The sequence below is a fragment of the Vanessa atalanta genome, chromosome 26, assembly GCF_905147765.1.
Source record: "Vanessa atalanta chromosome 26, ilVanAtal1.2, whole genome shotgun sequence".
In the NCBI taxonomy this organism is placed as follows: Eukaryota; Metazoa; Arthropoda; class Insecta; order Lepidoptera; family Nymphalidae; genus Vanessa; species Vanessa atalanta.
In genome coordinates, this window is record NC_061896.1 from 2183039 (window position 1) to 2205018 (window position 21980).

The 21980-nt window shown below is 33.1% G+C and overlaps 1 protein-coding gene across 2 annotated transcripts in view; it reads right to left on the reverse strand.

Moving 5' to 3' along the window:
* LOC125073863 (ribosomal protein S6 kinase alpha-5-like) overlaps window positions 1–21980 on the reverse strand; it is a 107966-nt gene that overhangs the window by 55620 nt on the left and 30366 nt on the right. For both annotated transcript variants that reach the window (XM_047684944.1, XM_047684945.1), the window contains exons 3-4: window positions 7080–7213; window positions 6327–6411 (exon numbers count right to left, since the gene is read on the reverse strand). In XM_047684944.1, coding sequence (XP_047540900.1) covers window positions 6327–6411; window positions 7080–7213 — 219 coding nt within the window. The remainder of the gene's footprint in view (window positions 1–6326; window positions 6412–7079; window positions 7214–21980) is intronic.

Genomic DNA, 21980 nt, shown 5'->3' on the forward strand with positions numbered 1-21980 from the left:
AGGCGGATAATTATCCCTAATAAAGTCTTCAAAAACATCTTTAATTGTGACAAAAAATATTAATTAAGACTTTGAAGTCACGTCTAATTTTGCATGACCGCAAAGTTCTAGACTAATAAACATTTAAAGTACCAAAACATTATAAAGAAGAATAACCTACGGCAATAGATCAAAATAGCATTTTTTTAGCATTAGCAGCCCGTAAAAGTCCCACTGCTGAGATAAAGGCCTCCTCTCCCTTTGAGGAGAAGGTTTGGAGCATATTCCACCACGCTGCTCCAATGCGGGTTGGCGGAATACACATGTGGCAGAATTTCGTTGAAATTAGACACATGCAGGTTTCCTCACGATGTTTTCCTTCACCGCCGAGCACGAGATGAATTATAAACACAAATTAAGCACATGAAATTTCAGTGGTGCCTGCCTGGGTTTGAACCCGAAATCATCGGTTAAGATGCACGCGTTCTAGCCACTGGGCCATCTTGGCTCTAGATCAAAATAAATTTCGCAAATTATACAAAGTAGATTTATTGAGGACATAAAATGATAAATGAAATCTACAAGATTTGACAGAAATAACAACTAAAAGTATATATCATACATTATTATTCTTCTTGCTAAATTATACCTTATTCCTTTGAAGTTAGAATTTAAACTATGATGTCTATTGCGCGTCTTAAAGACTGGATGGATTTGTATGAAATATTGTAAACATAATGATTCAGGGTAAGTGAAGAGTTTAATTTCTAATAAATCAAATAATAATTAAAAAAACTGTCATCAAAAATTTTCTCTAGATGATAATTTGAATGAAAATGAACTTTCGAATGATTTTCAAGACAGTTAAAAAAAATTGTCTCAGAAACAGCCTTACAAGAGTATATACCGAAATATATATATAAAGATAAGTCTGTCAGTATCATATTCACCTCTGTCTGTCGCACTTTATTATTATTATTGTGTACATACAAAAAAAAAAACATGTTTCTTAAATTTTCAGTAATTTCAACCATAGAGTGAAGACTCGTTAATAATAATAACGAATTAATCTGCTTGTTTCAATCAACGTGACGTAAAAATTTCAAAATTAAGTATACTTCAAGGGCGTGTGTATCGCGATTCGTGTCTAATTGTTAATGTGTAAATATATTTTAATAGATGCGTAGGTACTATTTTAATGATCTTGAGCTAAATATTATTTTATTTTATTTATATTGAAATAACCAGGAGAATATCACAATAAGATAAATCATTAAAGATTTAGGGTTTATTGCTACAATAATAATAAATAATGCATATTACTATCCCTAGCTTACCTAGAAGCTATAAATCTCACGTTGTTTTGAACTAGTAAAGATTTTACTTATTTATAGAACTTTCTTTAAATTTGCTTAAAATTTTAAAGTACAATTATGAAAGAACAAATCGAGTCTCATATTCTTAAAAAACTTTATATGTTTATGTTTAGTATATGATTTGACGGTGTAGGGATTTTTTTTTTTACAACAGGAACTCAGAAAGCGGTCTGGCTCTGTTACCAATATGAAATCAAAAATTAAATGGAAATTTCTTTGTGGGAGGATATTACACAATCAGTGTCAAGAGCGCCGTGTCAATAGACGCCTAGCGATTTTAATAAAATAGTAACATACGTTCCTTAAAATGGGGAAATGATAATATTAATCTTTGTTTTTATGTGGCGTCATTACACGATATGTGAGTTCATAGACAATAGCGCACCTCTGGAAAAACGATGAAACGCCTATTGCTCAATTTTTTACCAAATTGTAAATTCGAAAATAAATCAATTAAAAGCTCGGGCAAAATCTAAATCATTCGGGTTTACTTAATCATTTTCTATCGGTAGTTGCTTTTACATTGACTAACAAAAATTACGTGTAATGGATTTTGATACATCGTGACAAATCCGAGAGTGTCTGATGTACATCTGCTTTGATATGTCGGGGAAGCGTAGTGGATCCAAACCTAATCGTACAGTTGATGAGGCCTTTGTCCAGCTCTTGCACATTTACGGGTATACATTACCAATGCTAGTGATTCATAGTTTGCCTGTCCCTTAGCATTTGACACTTGAGGCCCTTATTTGTAAACAATACTCGAACAATCACGATCACATCCGGGTCGAAAGGTCATCTGTCGAAAATTGCAAATTACCCATGTTCGTGTCGCAATTAATTGGATTTTTAACTAATCTTCCTTGTACATTTTTGATGTCTAGTAAAGTCTGAATCTCGTCTGGAATCATGACCGACGCGGAATAGATATGACTCAACAGACAGAGGTCAAATTAATTATTTTAATATGGTCTAGCCGGTTATGTCTTAGGATCAGCAAAAAAAACATACGTTCACAAAGTAAACTCAAAATAAATTTATATTACGGTTCCTCTTTTAAGAGAAATATTTGGATGATTACTTTAAAGAGTTAAATTTAAGAAAAATGTTAAATTTCCATTCATTTTTATTCTTCATGAAGTTACAATCAAACATCATACACACATTTAAGGGGAGAAACGGGGCAGTTAACTTTGATGTTTACCCGTAAGAAGTCATTTATTATCCTATCTGTTCGCTACCTTATCAAAACCCTTGGTCTTAACGGTTCTCTTTGAAATAATCCTTTCTGCGAGTCAGTGATGATATAGGAATTTTAAAATTGTACTTAAAATTTTAAGTTCAGGAATATCAAATACAGTAATAGTTGAATATTATATATTTATAACGGCTGGGAAAATGCATCCTGACCTATGAGGCTTAGAGATTATTACACCACACTATCCCACTTATAAATATAGATATTTATAGATTTGCTTTTGTTAAGTAGAATTAAAGTTTATTCGAGAATTCAATAGCGTATATACATATATTAGTCGATCATATTAACTTCTGAGAAACTTAACCGATTGTAACCGTACGAACAGAAGTTGTTTTGTCGGAATTGTTTTTAATTATTTGGTCCAACAGATGGCGGTATAGAGCAGTTATTTATAGATAATATATTTATGGCGATTCATAATTATGAGTCAGAACGGTAGTGTCAAAAATGTATATATATGTTAATATATTTATCTGGAAATTACCTAATTTAAGGTTTAATTTCTTCTAATTTTAAAACATCTTCGCTCAAATGAATTTCTAATGAGACAGAATAAAACGCAGCGCAATGCAATGCGTTTGAAATTAAAGAGTAGAAATAACGTAAGACGACGAAATCCTTTGTCCTCGTGGGACCAAAGTATCTTTCCCGTCTGTAATTACACAGACTAACAATGCAAGGATATGTTCGTGTATAGTGACATATATATATATACACATATGTATATATATATATAAATTACTATAAGTATTTGAAATGGGATATTTACCATTGTCTTGTCACGATAATGTCGAAATATCGATCTCCACCAAATAAAAATAAAAAACATAGTAAATATCCCGTTTCAAATACTTATAGTACTAAAAATAAACATGTTAATTTATATATATAAATGCACCAATGTTTCGTGGTTTTTTGGGAACATAACACACATGTTTTTTTTTTTTTTTTAAATCATGTGTACACATAGATGCTTCAATAGATTAACGGTAGGTATATTAGTCACCGAGCTATAAACATGTAGATACAACGAGAAACACGAGTCGCGAGTTCGATCATGAGCTTAGACAAAAGCCATTTGCAATTAAAAGTTACACAGAGGAGTAAAACTGATTTCACATGACGTGAGAGGTCTGACCTGCTGTTTAAAATAAGCGTACAATTTCAAACGATAACTTAAACATATTATGTAATAAAGGTGTACATACATTCAAAATTTAGATAAGTCATGTCAATTCGTTTAGATTCTGCATAACGCAGTGTGCCAAGGTCGATCCGAGTGGGCCAGTGTTTTGACACAGGTTGGTCAATCGCAAATGCTACGTTTTATACTAAAACACCGGTTTGCAACATTTCTGAGTTCCGTTCTTGAATTGAGGAAACTCAAATTTTATTCGGTTTTTATATTTTATACAATTAACGCGAAAAAAAACATATTCAAGTTAATACTATTAAAGATTTCAATTCATATATTTTTGAAATCAAAATATATCTACTTTATTTAAGATTCTTACGATACACTTATGTCAACGTGATTTACAAGATAACATTTTTATTTATTGTTATATACGTATCTCCACAGACATGTCTGTGCCTTTGGTGTATCTTTAATTTGTATTTTTTTTTTATAAATATTGAACAACATCACATACATTACTCTGATCCCAATGTAAGTAGCTAAAGCACTTGTGTTATGGAATATCAGAAGTAACGACGGTACTACAAACACCTAGACCCAAAACTACATAGAAAACTAATGAACTTTTTCTACGTCGACTCGGCCGGGAATCGCAACCGGGACCTCGGAGTGGCATACCCATGAAAACCGGTGTACACACTACTCGACCACGGAGGTCGTCGAATTAATATAAATAATATTTTTGGGTGCTTGCACATTTCTATGACACTAACAGCATCACAATTTAGGGCAAGATAACATTAAAATAAATAACTCAATGTAGATTATATTGAGAACAATTGGAAATTACCTCAGAGGTAACATTATATCGCGAAGAATCGTCGAGAAGGAATTTCTCAAATAAAATACTACCCAATTAGAAACAATTAAATTTCCGTCATGAATAGAAACCGACAAAACCAAACTCGAGACTTTTATATTTACTATACTTATATATTTTTAAATGAGTTTCTTTATCAATAGGCAAAGTTGTAAGTAATACAATTATACAGAAGTTAGTACTGAACAAATGATATATAAATACAATTATGAAATGATAACAAAACTAATTCGTTACATGACGGAAAACGTTGAAACTGACATTATTCAAAGTCCACTATCATCAAAGATCGATAAGGAGCCAAAGACTGCTTCGAAGATAACGAAAGTAGCTTTACGACACGAGTTGTGTCACACGGCAAGACTGATGACTGTTGATGTTGTGGTTCGCACAATATCTGGCGAGCAAAACTTCGATATAATTTGCTCATGTGACAGACAACCTAGGTAATATCATATATTACCATATCATATCTTATATTACCATAATACATGATTATATGATGATATAGAAAAAAAAATATTAAAATAAAGAACGAAACTCACACTATGACGTCACATCTGACATTGAAACTTAGCAATATGCAACATTATAAACTCTCAGAAAATGGTTTGGTATCTTAGGGCCAACTCTAGCGACGAACGCTCTTACTGACCAAATCAAATAGCGCGCGCTTCCCCGATTTCCCCGCACTCCCGTCCCTTTCAATCGCTCCCACAGACAGAAAGCGAGAGGAAAGATGTTACAGTCCATCAATAATTCTATTACTCTGTATCAGATAAATTAGTGTACATGCTGCTAAGGGTTTTGGCTTAAATTTTACAGTCGGCCGCCTGCCTGACACCAACCCTCCTTGGGAATGATGTCGTGGTGGTTTACCCGCCAACTTGCCTTAAATAACCTTAGTCGCCTTTTACGACCTTTTAATCCGGAACCATCACGGAAGTGATGTGTGAAAGACGATATGGTTAGAAAGAATGTTATTTGTGAGATGACGTCCGACAGAGAAGTATGAAAAGAGAAGACATACTGCGCCGTCCCCAAGTAAAATTGGGATAAGGGCAGGAGGATGGTGATATGTATCAGATAAATTACAGAGCAATACATTTTGGACAAATATACAAGGATTAAACGATAACTAGATGTCGTGTAGAAATTAATTACCCGTGTTTGTTACCGGTTCTTGAAGCAAGAGGCGAACAAGTGATAAATATAGCGTTTGATGGTTCAAAGGTAATAAAAATATGAATAAAAATGTTGATTCCATTTGATTTGAGACGAGAAATATATCAAATATGTTTATTATAGAGTGATATCATTTACATTGTTAGTTCAGTCGATAGTTTCAGTCAATCCCTGGGAATCTATGTCCTAAATAATTTGCTATTTGACTAAATATTAATGCATCCGATACATATTTCAATAATGATTTTCCTATAAAATTCGGACAGATTAGGAGTTTGGTTAATTCTAACGATTAGTAATTGTTACGACAATATAATATTTTTAGAAACTTGATTATAGCACACTAAAATTATAATAATAAGTTTGTTGTTTAATTTCTTGAGCATCACATCGATTTGATGTTTTGCATCGTTAATTCGTGGAAAAATGTACGCGTTCGAGCCACAAACAACAAAGCAAATTGACAAATTGGTCAACTGAAATGAACGTAAAACAAAGATTACTCACCCAGAATGAGATGTAACTTGGCATCGGTTTGAAAGGCGTAGTGAAGTGTCACGAGGAACGGACACACCCTCACAGCTTCTAGGACCTACAGATAAAAATAACAGAATTGTACTTGAGAGGTTGACAGATAATGCGCCACAATAAAACAAGAGAAAATAAAATAATAATGTTTATTTGAATTTGGTATATCTATCTCGCACATAAGAAATTTTGACAAAAATGCGTCATATCCAGACTTAACCAGAATTAAAGGCTTAGATTATTTACTTTCTAATATATTGTAAGATCATCCTTTTTGGCTGATTGTGAATAAGCGTTCAGGCTGTAGATGAGTTCTTTAAAAATGATCAGCATAAAAGTAATCATAACATTATAAAAATTATAAGTTCGATTTTCAAGTTGAAAATAAAATAAATACTTTATATACATGGCATATAATATAATTGTCAAAATATGTGTTTCTTTATTACGTGAATGCATGCATACGTCATTACTAATCATAAAGAAATGGCAAATTACTTTATATAATGAAGAGTTTTAGAAGAAGAGGATAAGGAATGTAGTATTGAAAGACTAGTCACCAAGACCAAATAGAGATTGGACAGTTATGCGTGGTGACATATACAAGAAGGAATCAACAGGATATTACTAGACATTGAGATGAATAGAACAAAATAACGTACTCCGACGACCATAAAAAAATTGGAAGTATTCCTATTAATCAGGAATAGTGATAAACATCAAATAGCTAACCTGTCTCTCTGTTCGTGTGTGTTCCGCAGTCTTTAGTTTCTGTACAATAGAAGCCTTTTTGAGCACCTTCATAGCGTATAGCTTCCCTTCGTCGACGCCACATCTTTTTCTAACTAGAAACACTTTGCCGTAAGCTGGAACAAGGAGGAAATATATTAGACAAATAGTACATTTCACCGCTAGTAATGTTGGACAAGGATCACCTCTGCCATTGGTATATAATTTTTAGTTCATAGTATTTTGTTATTTATAATGTCTGTCGAAACATACCTATTATGTCTTTGATTAGGGCATATATTTTTGGTTACAATGGGCGTTATTCAAGGATATTAAGTCTGCCTTTCCGATTTCTGAACGCAAATTTATAAATAAGTAGACATTGGCATTGTGTACATGGCCGACAGCGTCAGATTAAAGCAACCCTGAGATTTAAACTGTTTACTGTTGCTCGGTTACCCTTTATGATGCAACGTATACACAACAGTTTATAAATGTACGACACGCTTTCAATATGGCTTCAACAGTCGGCCATAGAAGATTAGCTTACAAATCTAATGAAGAACATCTGGACGTTTAGTTTGCAGTTAGTAACATATAAATGAACTTTAAAATGTATTTATTTTTTATTCTATACGACTTAACGACTTTATCGATTTCATACGTCTATTTTTTAGGTTTTTTAACTTTGTAGAAAGTTCCAACGGAAAGAAAAATGTGCAAAATTTTGGGATTTTTTCAGAAAATATCATTTAACTATATAACTATCGGTTAGATGGACTTGAAATTAAGCATAGTTACTCATTTCTTTATGTTTTCTTCCCTATATGTAACGTAGTATTCTATTTGTAATAAAGCTATGTATATATAATTTTAATATATAGGTAAGATGCAGACTAATGAGCATTGACACTGTCGAATTAACAAATTAGTAAATAACTAAATTATCACGGGGACACTTAAAACGAACGAGTTTTGAGAAAACGAGACGCTCACTAGTAATTAGTGAATCATTGAGCAGCTGTTACAACAAGTAACCGGATACGTCCGGTTGGAACCGGCACCGGTTAGGTGACAATTGTTTTTTTTTTTAGATGGACAGACTGTCTACCTGGAGTTAAAACTTTTGAATACTTAATTACGTAAAATAATAGTTAAATAAAGCATTTGATGTTAGTTCATAATTTTTAATTTTTGCTCATTGTATGTTAGGCGGGGAGATTTTAGGTATAAAAGTAAAAGTAGCCAGTGTATTTTCTTAATATTCAAGCTGGCTTCGTTCCAAAATTCATCAAATTCGGTATAATGGACGAGCAAATGGACCACACCTATGGTAAGTCACCACCGTCCATAGACAAGAGCGCAGTAAGAAATGTGACCCACTCCTCACATCGCCAATGCGCCACCAAACTTGGGAACTCAGATGTTATGTCCCATGTGCCTGCAGTTGCACTGGCTCACTCAATAGCGTAACAGACAGTTACTGCCGCATTTATAATATTAGTATAGATTTGTTATTATTATTGACTTCCGACGCGTGTGTAATGCACCAAGTGATAGGTCAAGGTATAAGCACTTTCTAGGTACTAAATAACATACAAAGCTCATCATATATTCAGCGGTTTTTAAATAATAATATTAGTTTTTAAAATAGTTTTACATAGTACGTAAGTATGTACATTATTAATCGTGGCTAATACCACGTGGTACTTTTTAAATGTTTATTATTGCAATCAAAGAAAAGTTACTATATAACTAGGGTTAAAATATAAAACCTAACAATCAATATGGCTTTTTAAAAATAATTACAACTTAAGATCGTGTGTCTGTGTGCGTATTTGAAGCTCGTGTGTGCGAGCGCGATGAGTGTTGAGTGGTGTAAAATTATATAATTCGTTAACATTCATATTTTTAGATAGAGGTATATTTTAGTCAAATGTCATAAGGTCAAGATGTCGATATAATTTGTAATAATTTTACACATAAAATGTAAATTAAAAACAAAAAACAAAAGACCGTGATAAATAATTTCAAGTACGTTGATCTTGAACGTCAATAACAGAAAGCGACCAGTTCGCTGTTCGACCTAGCTGGTGAATGCATCCTAGGCCGGTCGTTGAACTACATCCAGAAAATAAAAATGCCAAAAATATTTTCACCTCGTGTGTTGGCGAGCTTACTTTGAAGATTTCCGTTGATCTTGATAGTTATTAAGCAGTTTTATTTAATTACATATTTAGACTTGGAGAATAAACCACGTAATTGTAATTTATCACTATTGCCAATTGATGTTGACTCCGTGAGATATTTTAATAATTCTCAATCTTGGGACCGGGGACGAAATACGCCTGTAGTTACACTGACTCACTCACCATTCAAACCCGTAGACAACAATACTACATATTACCGCTTGGAGTAGCTACTAAGTTAATGACAAGCACTAAGAAGCATGCATAACATCTTAGTTGAATTAACCATAGCATGGTGAATGGTTTATGTTTTTGACAGAGGCCGTGTATATGATGGTCAATTAGCTCGACTTCATTCCCTATAAAAAAAAAAAAAAACATAATTCCATTCACAATCCAGATCAAATTCCATTCCGGATCGACTAAAATTTAACCCTCTTTAAAATGTATTTTTTATATATACAATATACTACAGTTCTATGTAAGACTTCATACTAAAAAGGACTACAATTATTACGAACATAATATATGTTATATTTGTAATATATTTACAAACGAGTAATTAGGATAATCGATGAATTCTTTATCAGTGGTATTTCCCTTTGGAATTTAAAGTGATTTCGTTTCCGCGATACGAATAAACTAACAATAAGTCTCATAATATTCCGACTGCCCTGAGACTAGCCTAGGACAGAGTGGTGTGGAGGAAACTAGTCGACATCGGTGAAAGCATTTCAGGACAAGCACGACCTTCAGTAATGAAGCACATGAAGAAGAAGAAGTCTCCTAATTATCTATCTCCTATTATGTTATATATCTTAGAGTATATACTTGCTTGTTTACCCACGAAGGGCATTTAACACGATAACGCCAAGTAGCTAGACGATAGATTTCATACAAGCTGCTGATATACATGAACACAGTACTACATTAATTTATATCTAGATGATAATATAATGTATTACACATTTACACGCGATTGCCGACGTGTCCATGTCTGGTTTAATTTATGTCCGAACCTAGATTATTTCAAACTCTAGCGGATAACTAGCAAACTTCTATTATCCGCATGGATAATAATAAGAGGCTAAATGGACCAATGGTACAAACACGTGTATTTTAACTTATAATTGCGGGTTTAATACGTATAGTACGTATACGTACTAGTACAACTGTATCTCATGCTTTGCTTTATTAGAAAGCATTTTGAAACCTGCACGTTCTGCACGCACAAAATTCCACCAATCCTCGTGGAAACAGCGTGGTGAAATAAGCTCCAATCAACTTGATGGTACCAAATAATTGGTTTATCATTAAAATTACATATATTTGTTAAGTTTCAAATTAGTACGACAACTATTGTACTATTAGAAGTAGGTTAAATACATTTGTTTACATACATACTAATTTAATTAAACGAAAATGAAGCTAATGGAAGGCGTGTAAAAACAAAGTCTAAATTAACCCTATTGTTACGAGTTCTCACGTAAACCGCTAAATCGATTTAGATGAAATTTGTTACGGTGATAGTTTCGAGTACCGGACATAGGCTATTTTTATTTATTCAACCCTCGAAGGGCACAATACGGATTGACGGTTTGTGCTGTAGGTAGTTTAACAAATTTCGCGCGGGCAAAGCCGAAGGTACAGCTAGTATATCATAAATACCAATCTGTCACATTCTTATCACGTACGTCCCGAAAATTCAATATATTCCTAGTTACATTTATCAAAATTATCAAATTAAATATAATAATATTTTAACTAAGTATACTCTTAGAAACTGAGTCATCATTGTAGGTTACTAAGCGCACAGCTGGGCAAAGACCTTCACTCGTGTTAAGAAGAAATGTTGGAACATATTCCGTCTGCTCATGTACGACTTCATGGATATCTAAATTTAGCGGAATTTCAACCGATACGTAAGTATCTTCACGATCTTTTGTTGCATCGCCGAGTACGAGATGAATTATAAACTAAAATTAAGCTCGCCGTTTAAACCGCAATCCCAAGTAAAGATCCACGTGCGGGACAGACATTGTACGGTGTCATATCGGCTTATATATAAAAAACTAGCAGAACCCGCGGCTTTAAATGCACGAAATTTTTAAACTTTAACGCCCCCATTTTACTTCCATACAAACATCCAATCCTACTTTCACACCTCGGAGGGATGATTTCCTTGATAAAAAGTAACATATGACCTTTCCCAGGACACAATCTATCTCCATAACAAATTTCATCGAAATCTGATCAGCAGTTTAAGCGTGACGAGGTAACAGACAGAGTATCTATTACTTTTGCATTTATAATATCAGTAACGATGTAGAACAATTAAATAAACGAAAGCCGATATAACTATTTACTTGGTGGTAGGGCTTTGTGCAAGCCCGTCTCGGTACCACTCACTCATCAGATATTCTACCGTTAAGCAGAAGTACTCAGTATTGTTGTGTTCCAGATTGAAGGGTGAGTGAGTCAATGTAACTACAGGCACAAGGGACGTCTTAGTTTCCGAGATTAGTGGCGCATTGGTGCTGTAAGGAATGGTCAATATTTCTTACAGCGCCATTGTCTATGTTCGGTGGTGACCACTTACCATCAGGGGGCTCATTTGCTCGGCCGCCTAACGATACCATGACATTAACAGACGTCGCATTAAAAATGCCACCGGCTTGCAAATTACCTCAGAGAACGACACGGGCGAAGGTCACGATACGATCCAGAATAACTCACGTTTCGAGAATCGCGCAGATACCTATTTTGTTTTCATATATTTTGTTCGTTCGGGGAAATTATGAAAAATATATTTTTAACAAAGATATTCTTTAATTACGTGTTCTCTTTGATGTTTGAAATAAATGTAACGTTTAAGAGACATAGAGTATATTTGAAATTTAGCAGTATGTTATATAGATAATGGTTTATTACTGACAACCGAGCGAATAAAGACGCTGAGCGAATGAAGCATTCTAATATTATTGTCCATTTCTATATTACATATTATTATGTGATATAGAAATGTCATATTCATTGCCGGCGTAAAAAAAATAAGCATTACTTCAGTCGCCAACGCTCCGCTAACCTTGGGAACCAAGTTGTCCCATGTGCCTGTAGTTACACTGGCTTACCCTCCAAACCGGAACACAACAATAAAAAGTATTGCTGCTTGGCGGTATGATAAATTATGAGTGGGTGCCTACCCAAATGGGCTTGCACAAAGCCAAAACCAGAACCAAGCCAAACAATTAAATTAAACACGCATTAAAACAGTGAATGTGATACAAGTGATTTCTTGCCGAGCAATACTGCTGATGTAATTTTGATTGTAATAAATAACTGTCAAAATGTAATCTACCAATGTCCACAAATGGAGCTTATTCCACCATGCCACTTTAAAGCGAGCCGGTCAATACAAATGTAGCATATTTTTAATAGATATCCGGAGAAAAATAATTCAAAAATTAAACAAACATTTTTTAATATTTATTTAATCGGATTCGAACCCGGAATCTTACGTTAACTTGACAAACAACTGAGCCTTCCTCATTCCCTTTTCGACAGCCACGAAATCTAATAAATCATAAAAAACAACGCCGTGTAATTCATTACTTAGTACTTACGATTATTTTCTAGAATTAAGGTACAAAGTCGCATTAGTAATCATTTCGTTTCACGTATTATGTTGATTACAAGACGAGTTTATTGAACTCGGGGAAAAGTCATCTATACCTATAGTATTTACGATCCACAACGACCGTAAAGACACGTTACATGTATAACGTTCATATATGTATATAAAAATTTTTACGAAACTCCTTTTTTTGCAAATTAACAAAGCGTTACTTATATATACATGCAGTATAATACGGTCTCTACAATTTAATACAAAAACTCACTTTTACATTTATAATTAACTACTCATCCGCGGCTACGACCACGTCTTAGGAGTTAGTCATAAGATGTTAGGCACCAACGTTAGGTTTCATCAATTTCGATTCAGAAATTTATCCGTCAAAGAGCATTTATATTAACTAATGGGTCGAACGCGAAACTTCCCACTTGACAAATATCGAAACCTATGACAACGTTTTTTTTATTTAATTTCATTGTAAACTGCCGGCGTGCGTTCCCACGATTTATATTTGTTTTTTTTTATACCACCATAGCGCCGCTCGCTTACGTGGCCAGTAACTTTTACCCGCTCTCTAAAATTAATTCTTTGTTAAATCATAACAATTTAATAAATTGCAATCAAAAATCCTCTTTATTTTTGTAGACATCTACGGCTGGAGCTCTTCAAAATGAGACCATAACCGATTTTTATATGCAACTGTCGTCCCATAATCACCGGGACAAAATCGGCTTACGCTATTAATATATAAGATACGTATATAGATTTGTACGAATGCATCGTTGGTCTCATTTAAGGTCGCAGATACCAAAGTCCCGAGTTAAAAAAATATTGAGTTTTTCTATCTAAAAGCTGTCAACACACGGATTAAAGAGTGACTATGTGTAAAGCGTACATTGCCTTACATATTAAATATATGAAAAAAAAAAGTTGTACCTAATTAAACGTATTCGTATAAAATTGATCAAAATCGTATCTACAAACAGTACAGACAAAAAAACACATTGCAATATTTAATTCGTCAATGACTTATTTCAATACAATCGTGTCACGTGACATATACTTATACGTATTATATATATATTAAAAAAAAAACTGATAAAATGCTAATAGATCGTTTTCGGGTCGTTGACACATCGAAACAATAGCTTGTGGATTCATTGTTGAAAACCATGCTCAGTAGGTATATAGAGAATCTTTGTTAAAAAAAAATCAATATATAAACATAAATTAGTTCTTATTATTATACACCCACTAATGTGTACATATGTGTATATTAAAATATTTGTCAACCTGTAAGTCAGTTTGCGTTAAAATGTTTATTAAAAGTATTTTTATTAAATTTAACTGATAAGCTTTTTAAAAACCGAAGATAATTCATTGAAGAATACTCTTTATTTTTATTTTCCGTTTTTTAGAGTCGGGTGAGCCAGTGTATAAACACAAGGTGTATTGTCGCATTGACAGTGGAAATAAAGGGGTTATATATAATTGTAAAACAATTCACTACAAAATGTCTTCTAGTAAGAAAGTTTTAAAGAAAATAATTTTAAATATGGCAACATTATTTTGTCACAGAGAAAATAAAATATGCGAGTAGGTAACAATGCACCTCTCAAGGCCACTTTAAATACATTAACATATCAAAGCTACGTACTCACTGCTTCAGTAAATATATACAAAGATGTTTAACTCCTGTGTTACCTTTGGACATACCACATATATACACAAATATATATATCAACGGTTACATAGTTTTGTGCATCTCTAAACTCATATAAAAAATATATTTCTCAACTATTTTAACAGCCTTAACGCCAAACAGCAATACTTAGCATTGTTGTGTTCCAGTTTAAAGGGTGAGTGAGCCAGTGTAACTACATACAAGAGACATAACATCTTAGTTCCAAAGGATGGTGGCGCATTGGCGATGAAAGGAATGGTTAATTTTTCTTCAGCGCCTTTGTCTATGGACGGGGATAGCCCCTCCTACCTATATTATAAAATCAAAAATAATGAACTTACTTAAACTCAATATTCATAAGGTCGTATATACGAACGACCACGAACTCGTGTCCTCTCTCGAATGTCACACTTTCTACAAGGCTTATTTAATTATTTATATTTAAAAAAAATTATCATGTCTCTTCCTTGGCTCTGCAAAACGTTTTCCTGGAGGCGACAGTTTATACGCAAATATTTACTGAGTAAGTTTCAATATAAAAAAATATTATTAATATATTAATTAACCCTCAATGCGCTCTCTCTTTAATCACGATTACATTACGTATTCAACCAATTACGAAGCCGAAAGGAAAAAAAAATCAATCAGAAAAAAGTAAAAACTCTTTAAGAATTAAATGTCCAACAAAAAGATTGTCTCGTAACAAGTCAGACGACTAGAGTGTTTGAACGAAACGTAGCTCAAACATTGATTAACACAGCCGAGTTTTGCAATGGAAGCGAGTATTGAACCTTTGTATATTCGTTCAACTTGAGATGAAAACGAGAGTGTGATGACTTCTAAGCTCAGACTTTATAGGCATAAAATCATTGTTTTTAATTTCTTACGAGCAGTTTTGAATAGTCACTACAAAAAATTAAATTTAAATTAGAGTAAAAAAAAAACTATTAAGTTCTACATTCTGAACAGGTGGTTCAGAATGTAGAACTTAATAGATTTTTTTTTCGTATGATATAAAATTCCGAAACAACCATCACCAACTATACCGAGCTGTATGTATCTATATTCTATAACTATAGTGCATACCCTATGCAGAGGTTTGATGGCAATCGCTCTGTTCAAAACGTGAGAGAAAACTGACTGTCGGAATTGTAATAATGTCGTGTCGTATGGATTTTTATAATTTTTCAACATTACATCATAATACTGTGTCAAATTTATGCATGATTCGTTGATAACACTCCCACATTTTGATATCATTCGCTGAACTTATTCCATTTATTTGAGTTCTGTTTTTCTCTTCTGTTCATCTCTATCTTTAATCTAAGTTCAGTTATTCCCCCTTATTCGTCGTCAAGGGCGCTCCAGTCACGTGGACCGATGATCTTGAACCGACTGGACACGTAAGGCGGAGAATAGGGGAGCCTTCATTATCCTATGATATGAACTAAAATACTTCATATATTATGTAATAATTTATAATATATATAATTTTATAACGAAATTTGAATATTTATTATCATCAGACAATCACTGCTGGAGACTCAACGAGGCCCCCCTTCCCTACCTTCCCTTCCCTTGTTCATCTATCATCTATTTTCTATTCCAATTTCCTTCGAATTTGTTTTTTTTTTTTAATCAATAGAATAAAAAGTTATCTTCTAAGGTTTATGAACTTATAAGATTACCCGGTTACTTAACAGGTTACTCGGAGTCTTACGCGGCCTTAAGAGTGTTGAACTACCGAGTTCAACACTCGTATTTCAGAGTTACGACCCTTCGAACCCTAGCGTTTAGCCTTGACGTCCTTGACCTTTGGGTCATAGGCTCGAGCTGAGATAATGAAAATATTTTAAAGCTGTCTCGTGAATTTTTTTTACCGACCTTGCCACATTTAATAGTGACACTTTAACGTGACCTTTCGCAATTGATAACTCTTAACCTTACATCACGGGATCTCTCAGATTAATTTTACAAATCAAGGGAAATCTAGACGTCATTTAAAAAAAACATAATGAGATAAAATTATACGTCAATGAAAACCATTGAATTTCTTATATATATATTGATAGAATATATCTTTTATATACATCTAAATAAATAAATCTTCTGTATGAAAATTAACTTCTAATAAACGATTGGACCGATATCGATTGTTTTTTTTTATTTGTGTTAATCGTATAATAATCATCCAATGGTTTGAATTGGGCCCAGTAGATGGCGATGCGATCGGGAAGTAAAGAACTTTTATTTCACAAGCATGAAGTCGGGACGAGTAGCTATTTTTATATATAAATGCAAATAACACAAACCAATAACGTTGCTTTTATAAGTCATATAATAAACAAGAATTTTAATAAGGGCGCTGCGTGTATATAAAGCATTTGTTATAGTTTTATTAAGATGTATTAGCATAATAAAACCTCCGCATGAGCAATGTTGCACATCGCGTATAAACCATTATTTAAAGTATCAAAACTTATTAGTTTAACTAATTGAAACAAGAAATTAGTATTAATTTCGAATCAAAAATCCAGTCAAACGATGTCTCGACTGCCCACGTCTAAATACAATTACAGTTGGCAAAGTACGTTACACGAAAAGCCATTATTAATTTTAACAGTCCCACTAACTCCATCGTTAATGTGTACAATTCTTGGAAGGATAATATATTCGGACGATCGACGGTACTGTTCGGTGAGCGAGGCGTAAAACTCGTTAGAAACAAATACGTGATAACACTTTTTTTTAAACTATATTTTGTATGTAATTTGCATTAAACTGCCTCGTTAGTCTAGCAGCTAGCCTGTACGGCTGCAGACTAAGTCATCCTGGGTTTCGATCGAAGGTCAATGACAGTAAGAGCTATTTTTGTCAAAAAAAATCTGAGTACCTCCTTGTTAAGAACATGCAGTCTTGCATCCATCTCTAATATCACCAATGGGATGAATATAAGGGAATAGAAGTTCACACATTTGTGTATATGTAGCAGAATTATTTTGTCTCTATGGTGTACGAGACAAAATCAGTCGGAAGGATATATGTATATATATATATATATACGAAAGGATTAAATTTACAATACCTAAAAACTTGAGGTGATTCTAAGTACGGAAAGGACAAGCACGGTATATTACTATACATAACAATACAACATTACAAATATGATAAAAAAGCCTGGGATTAATAAATGTAGGTATATTAACTAGAAACCGTCGCGTCGGTCGCCAAGCGTATCCGTATAACGTACCCAAATAAATTAATTAGTCTTCATAAACAGTCTGACAATTTGTAGCGATTAAAATAAGTTTATACTACAAGTAACCAAAGTAACCTAACTATTGTCAATGGTATGTGAAATTTAAACATAATGATTAACTCAAAAATTAATATTGTATTTTACAATTACGTTCAAGAATCGTATTCCTTTTAAACGATTTGTACTCTAGACTGTAAAAAGTTATTTATGATTCGTAATATCCCGCAGTAACTATACAATATTCAAAGCACAAACGAACACTGTATATCACAAAACTGCCGGCTATGGGCCAGGTGGCGCGCTTTTTTCCACAAAGGGCAGATGTTCTCCTTAGGGTTGTTTACCTCACTTGTGTTAGGTAGAGGGCATGCTTTTTTTTTCAATGAAACCGAACTTATTCATTACATTACATTGAAATGCTAAAATAAGTATTCATTCATGCATACGTAAAAATTTAAGAAGTTATACTTGATATATTTAAGTTTTTAATAATAAAATGCCGTAAGTTCACATGCACGTCTGGGGCAACGATTCCTCGATTCTTAAAGAGTTTTAAAGCTTATCTCACGAATCAACTTCACTGAGGATTGTGCATTTATTTATTTCGATGTTATCAATACAAAATCCATTAAAAAATCTGAACTCGTTGTATAGTTAAGCTATGTCCGTCCATCCGTTTTAGGAATCAATATTATTATTAAAACTACACTAATCTGAGAACATGTACTATTGAAAAATTTTAAATTAAGCAATTTTCAACCTTATATACATTAGAATTATTTTTACTTTATAAAGACTAGATCGATAACTTGTATTTAAGTCTTGTAGAGACGTTTAAGTTATTTTAAAAATTAACAATCTTATTGCATAACGACAATAACAAATAATTAGGTTACAGGTTTAATTTATTAATCTTATGTACTAATAAATATACTACTTGTGTATAAAATACACTTTACTGTAATACACTTTAGTGTATAAAATACACTAAATCAATACGAAATTAAATCGATTAAAGTTTACAAAATTTCAAACATGTAGAGCTACAAGCTTACAAGTAAACTCAGAGTTTTAATAAAACAAACAAATAATAAAAAAACTCAAGTGCAACTAATACTCTCGTTTTTTGTTTTGAGTTGAAGGAGTTGTCAACGGACTGCCCCAGTTGTCAAAAACACTAAATGTGCATTAAATTTCAATAGAATTACAAAAATATATGTATTATGTTCTCAAAACTAAACAATTTTTAAAATGTCAATTATAGTTTTCTGTAGATAAATTATATTTGAAAAACTCAATAACTCAATACGGGTCGACCTGGGATGTAAACTAAGGACCTGCTATTGAGAAATAACCATTAAACCTACGAGGCAGTCAAGGTAAAAACTTGTAGCGTAATAATGTCATATCACGGTTACCCAAAAAACAAATATTACAAAACTTTCACAGAGTCTGAACAATCGGGTTCATTATGTTATGAGCTTATCATGCGGGTGGTCTATTAATGTCATCGCTTAACGCCCTCTAAATATTTAAAAAAAAAAACGTCAATAGTGAAAGCACATATCAATCCGCAAGTTCCGTAGTTAAAAAATAGAGATAAAAACATCTGCTTAATTTTATCACTTATTTATCAATACTAATATTATAAATGTAAAAAGTAACTCTGTCCGTCTGTTGCTGTTTCACGGCTAGACCACTGCACCGAATTTGATAAAATTTAGTATGAAGCAAGGTTGAATTCTAAGAAAGGACATTTGCTACTTTTTTACGAGCGAAGCCGCGATCGTAAGCTATTAGCATGTACATAAAATTTCGTAACAATCATAGCATAAACTTTTATTGTATAATGAGTATTCTTTTTTTATAGCATTCGTTGGCGGACAAGCATATGGGCCACCTGATGGTAAGTGGTCACCACCGCCCATAGACAAAGGCGATGTAAGAAATATTAACCATTCGTTACATCACCTATGCGCCACCAAACCTTGGGAACTAAGATGTTATGTCCCTTGTGCCTGTGACTGGCTCACTCACCCTTCTAACAGGAACACAGCAATACAGGGGTTATTTGGCGGTAGAATATCTGATGAGTGGGTGGTACCTACCCAGGCGGGCTTGCACAAAGCCCTACCACCAAAATGTATTACCATTTAAGATTTTCTCTTTTAATTGTAAATCATAGCAGCAATGAAACAAAATGTTTCACAACAAATACAAATATAATACCGGGAATTATACAGAAAACATAGTCTATGTCTACCATAGACTATATAATTAACTTGCTAGCTGTTAGTTTGCTAAAGCGAACTTTAGAACGCGTATTTCGAAATGCATTGCTATGTGATTTTACAAGCTTTTATTTGACTTCACGTGAGTATGAGTGGGTCAAAACTTGTAACTAAATTCGAAAGTGGCCGCCCATTACACGAAACTCGCTGAAATTTACCTCTAACCTTTGAAGCTGGAGACAAAATTACAATTTTATACAAATAATATAAATTGTATTCGTTTTAGTAACTGCTTTGAATAATATATAAGGCTTATTTATTAATATGTTTGTTATTAAATTGATACGGATTTTTCTTTTCCGCCGAGCACGAGATGAATTATAAACACAAATTAAGCACATGAAAATTTGTTTGAACCCGAAATCATCGGTTAAGATGCACGCGTTCTAACCGCTGGGCCATCTCGGCTCTCGTCGCATATTTAATTGACATAATTGCATATCCTTATCGAAATCTAAATAGAAAATAGTGTAAACATACGTGACTTTATTTTACATTTTGACATCAATCATTTAAAAAAAAGGTATTTGGACTTAGAATGTTTAAGTGTATGTATGGAACGAGTTATTATGCTAATGTTAATTAGCCAAGGATATATTAATCATAAATATTTTTTATTAGACAAGACAACGCTTCTGACGTATTATATAATTAATATGTTACAAAACTGAACGTCACTTATACCTAAAGCCATTTTACACTAAGATAACATACTGTACGAATACATATATACATATAAAATACGGGGATAGACGAGAGACGTCATCCACATTTAAAAAAACTAGTAACGTTATATTTAGTAAGGTTATAAGTATATTATAAACACATATTTTACCCTCCTATACGCATCTCGAATAAATAAATAAAAACATACCTACATACCTAAAAGTTATTTTTTTAATTTAGCTCCGACACGCACCGACTTTATTCATAAGTATTCATTCGCGTTTCATATTATTTAGATATTTCATAACATTTACGTAACTTACTTTTATCAGCAGGATATATTGATTGCGTGACAAATTCGCAATTAATATTCAGGAAGAGTTTATACTAGACCCTATAAATGCTAATGTTTACTTATAATTTATGTCAATTTTGACAGTTTAATGACATGTAACCTCTTTCATGGACCGACTGCTATACAATAGTTATTATCGAGTCATGATTACAATAAGAATTTGATCATTTTGCAATTTCATGGAATTGTCTATGGACGATGGGAGCAATGAACGGATTGTATCAATATCACCGTGCTAACATCCGATTTGAATGGTCCACTTCTACGGTTATACTTCAAGTATTCGTTGATTTTTATCATCAACTAGAGAAATAACTGTACATTTTGTTACAAAAATATTTATAAGATATATAATAACGGTTCTAGTGAGATAATGATTAATATAAAGATTAAATTATTGATACAATTTACTGATTAATTATTACTGAATTAAAACAATACAATGTTTATCTTTTGTTTCCTGTTAAATCATAAACTATATTCGCACCCACAAAGTCGTAAGCCACAAGTGTGTTTGTTAATTATCAAATAATTAGTTTCTTAATAAGCTAATCAAAGCAATTTCGCCACTAATAATATGTCGAAGTACCAGGTGGACATAAGGTCACGAGCGGCTTAAGGACGGGCGGGTAACGACCGGGCACCGCTACGCGCCAGTTTCGGGGGTCGACGACCCGGCGCGACGAACGCCGTCCTGGTATTGACTCTTACATACCCATAATACCCTGGTACCCAGATCGAATACCCATACTGTCCTCGTTTTCTTTTTTTATTTATAACCAAAAATTAAAAAAAAGTCAAAACAGTTGGGATAAAGCTTGTTTAA